Source organism: Heterodontus francisci, chromosome 14 (genome assembly GCF_036365525.1).
Source record: "Heterodontus francisci isolate sHetFra1 chromosome 14, sHetFra1.hap1, whole genome shotgun sequence".
NCBI lineage: Eukaryota > Metazoa > Chordata > Chondrichthyes > Heterodontiformes > Heterodontidae > Heterodontus > Heterodontus francisci.
In genome coordinates this window covers 85,115,029-85,118,931 of record NC_090384.1, presented here as the reverse complement: position 1 = coordinate 85,118,931, position 3,903 = coordinate 85,115,029, and the positions used below count along the sequence as shown (strand labels likewise).

General features: G+C 36.6%; 1 protein-coding gene across 1 annotated transcript; it reads right to left on the bottom strand.

Annotated features, from left to right (window-relative positions):
• Window positions 1–1,513: 1,513 nt before the first annotated feature.
• fshb (follicle stimulating hormone subunit beta) lies at window positions 1,514–3,590 on the bottom strand. The gene is made up of 3 exons (XM_068046909.1): window positions 3,526–3,590; window positions 2,802–2,996; window positions 1,514–2,063 (listed from the first exon to the last, which is right to left on the bottom strand). Exons 1-3 carry the CDS (start codon window positions 3,559–3,561, stop codon window positions 1,842–1,844), a joined length of 453 nt encoding a protein of 150 aa, XP_067903010.1. The 5' UTR covers window positions 3,562–3,590; the 3' UTR covers window positions 1,514–1,841.
• Between the last annotated feature and the right edge of the window lie 313 nt (window positions 3,591–3,903).

Genomic DNA, 3,903 nt, shown 5'->3' with positions numbered 1-3,903 from the left:
TTTACAGGGAACATTGACTGGCACCTGTCCAGAGGCTTCCAGCGCAGGCAGGGGTCGCCTGCACCAGTGCCTTTCCCAGCATGCGGCATCATGTTGACAGGGTAGATGCAGCTGGAAGCACAGCGTGCCCCACTCCAAAGGACCTCAGGCTTCCGTAGCACCGTTTTCAATGGCGCTATGAATCCAAATTTTACGCCCTTGGTTTTTAGACCCTACATAAAGGGTAGGGTTGCCTTCGAGCAGGCCTCCTCCTATGACTTTATCTGGGAGCATCTGCTACAACTCCAACATGCTCTTCTTGATGCTACTCCTCTTGTTCACCATCTCATTGTCATCTGTACACAACTAGGTTTCGTTCCTCTTCTCCTCACTCATCTTCCATGGAGGCAAATAATTCATTTCACCAAGAGAATAATCACTGCTCAAGTTGCAAATCCTGCCACAGCATTGAAACATCAATTATTAGCAAAGATATGATCAGTTTTCTCTGCAGCTGCTAGCCCCTTTAATTGCCACTCTTCAATGCCAATTCTGGCTTTCGCCACCAAAAACTGCTAGCCAGACCCACTCCTTGGCCCTACTTCCAATTTGGTTCTCAACGATTATATTGCGGCCCTGATTTGAATTATTAGCCTACTAATGCGCAATATAAGCAGAAAATGCAGGAAATACTCAGCGGGTCAGGCAGCCTCTGTGGAGAGAGAAATAGAGTTAACCTTTCAGGTCAATTACTTTTAGTCAAAATGATGTAAGATCATCGATCTGAAATACTAACCTGTTACTGTCTGCACAGAGGCTGCCTGACCTGCTGAGTATTTCCAGCATTTTCTACTTACATTTCAGATTTCCAGCATCCACAGTATTTTGCCTCATTATTAGCTTGATTGTGTGCTCAGGTGGCCGCCCAGGCAACCTAACATAAGGTTGCCAGGAAACATGGACGATAGCACTCTCAATGGAAGCAGGACTATAAGTCTTTCTTACCAGTCCATTTCTGCTGGACAAGAGTCCTACAAATTCAACTCTATTTCCATTGGCTCGGGTGTCAGTGATGGCTAGTTCATCAATTTAAAATTGGCACTAGGAGAGCGAGGAGAAAGATTGGGAGAAATGTCTTTATGTAGAGGGTTGTTATAGCATGGAATGTTTTGTAACAGGCAATGGCTGAGATGCAAATGAAAAAATAGAGTCAATAAAACTTATGGCAGGAGTTGGATGTCAACTAACAAACTGGTATTTGTTTTTTTATGTGCATACATACTTTTTCTATCTTTTCCCCTTTCACTCTTTCATTTTGATTCTTAAAGTAACCTTGAAGTAACACACATTATTCGAGCATCTTACATGAATAGAGAAACTGTATTTAAATATAAATTTCTTGCACTTTTTTTTTCCCATATGTGTATTAACCATTTTATAGATATACCAGAAAATAAACAATTGGAATTCAATCATCAACATATTGTCTTTATTTGTGGGTCCATATAAATTACATTATAGTTTATTGAACCGACTGTACAAAACCAACATACATTGCAGGTCAGGCCCATCAATGAACAAGTAAAATTGTTGCTTGTTGACGTTTGTTGTTTGTAAATTCCTTTCATTCATAAAAATGTATTAAAACAAGCCAACTTACACATGTCTTACAGTAAGCTGGTACATAATTTAAAACCAATATATTTGTGCCTGTTAAATATTGACTTAGGGTACATTGATTAATATGGCATTATTGTTCCTAATTCAAGTTATAATGCCATGGCTGTGCATCAAATGTCCTTTTCTGAGGACCCGCTGGACGGAAAGAAAGTGATCTATGCTTCATTAATGCCCTTTGTCCTTTATTGGGTCAAGGAACAATGTGCTGGTTCCATAGCTGAAACTGTACAGTCAGTGGTTTCAGTGTTACACATTCCACATTGACAGCTTATTGCTATTGGATAAGTGAAATAAGGGTCAACATTGGCAGGGCAATTTGGAACAGTTATAGTTTCATAGATTATTTCCTTGTAGCTGCAAATATCTTGATAGATGGAGGCCAAGGAGCTCTTGCAGACTGGATCCTAAAACATAAAATTTGAAAATCGGGTAAGTGACGCAATCATGAACTAAGCAGGACAACAGATATAAATATCATCACACTTGCTCTTCCATGTATCATTTGATTATAATTAATTGCATCATCCATGTTTCCAGTGTTTTATAGTCCGTGCCAACATATTATTTAGTAAATATCGCTGTCATCCCTCAAAGCTCATGCAGTTTTCCAGTTACGTCCTCGCTAGAAGTTCAAAATTATGAATTTTTAAATAAAAGCAGAAAATGCTAGGAATATAAAGTCAGTCTATCATCAGCCTTTAACAGGGAAGACCAGTTAATTTTTTGGGTGTTAATGTGTTAACCTATCATTGATTTTTTGAAATGTTAACAGACCTGCTGTGTTTCATTTTAAGTATTTAAGGGTTGGGAAGAAACTCATGACATTATTGAAAGAAACTGATCTCTTTTGCAATGTTTGTATTTTTTCGTGCTGTTTGGAAACTGTTTGGCAATGTAATTTTTACAGATTTTTATGAATAAAGTATATTTTGAAAATAATAAAAAAAAAATTTTAAGTATTTTTGTGTTTGTCTTTCAGATTTCCAGCACTTACAGTTTCTATTTATTTCATTTAAAAAGGTTTACATGCTTGTTCTTGCATCTACCATATAGATTTCGATCAGGCCTCTCATATCACAAAATATTACAAAATCAAACACGGGCAACTGAAAATCTATTGACAATTATATGGGTTTCCTCACCTTGGTGAAGCAGTAACCAGAGCACCAAGTTACATTGACTGTGCCACAATACCCACACTCTTCCTTTTCCACTGCTATTGTAATATTAGTCAGCTGACATCTGTTCCGTGACTGGACAGTCATCCAGCACAATAACAAGAGAAATAAGCAGATTGCAGAGATGTTGTTCACCATAATTTGGAACATGAGATTAATCTGAAAAAAAAATGAAAATGGTCCATGTAACGCATTAACAATATAAAATGCGCATACCTATCCAACCTCCTTTACATATGAATTGAACACGTTCAGGTCAGATATGATGTAGCCAAATATAGCACAAATTTTCCTTACATGATCTAATTAAAAATGAATATTAAATAAAAGGCATTTATACCAGGCTAGCATATGCATAACTTATTAAACCTTTACAGTTACCACAAATCACACAATCCAAACACAGTTAGTCAACATCATGACGCATCCGATATTTTAATCAATGTAACTGGTATTTCAGTGACTTGTGTGCTATTCAGTCAAGTCCGTATGTCAGTGCAAAATTATACTAAACATATCATTTCTTCACTCACAATCTTATATTTCTTCAGTATTAACGATTATAAATTTATAGGCAGATAATCATTTTCTCATGTCTGAACACAAAACTATATTTTAAAGTATTTGAAGTTAAGTTTTCAGCATACTATCATTATTCAGCACTTTACTAAAGATTTGTCAAAAATACCTTTATATGAGAGGTTTTCTTCGTGCTACAGTGCATCAGTAATGTTAAAAGAATCACAAGCCGAATTTCCCTTTATACTGAATCAGCGCTATCAACTCCAGATCAAAGGATTTATGGTTTTACTTTAACCAATCATTCCAGTTATTTGCCTTATCCATTTCCTCATCTGAAGTAATCGGAGCTCTTAGGGTTTCTGCAGTTATTCAGTTCAGCCATAACACAAGGTTTTTATTTGAAAAACTGATGATTACATACTATTACGATGAAGGAAAGTGAGGAAAAAAAGACATTCATCAAAAGATTATAAAAATACAACAATGGCTGTGTGTTCAATTAGTGTTTGCAGCTTATGCTTCAGGTGTTGTTCCGTGGTGGTTG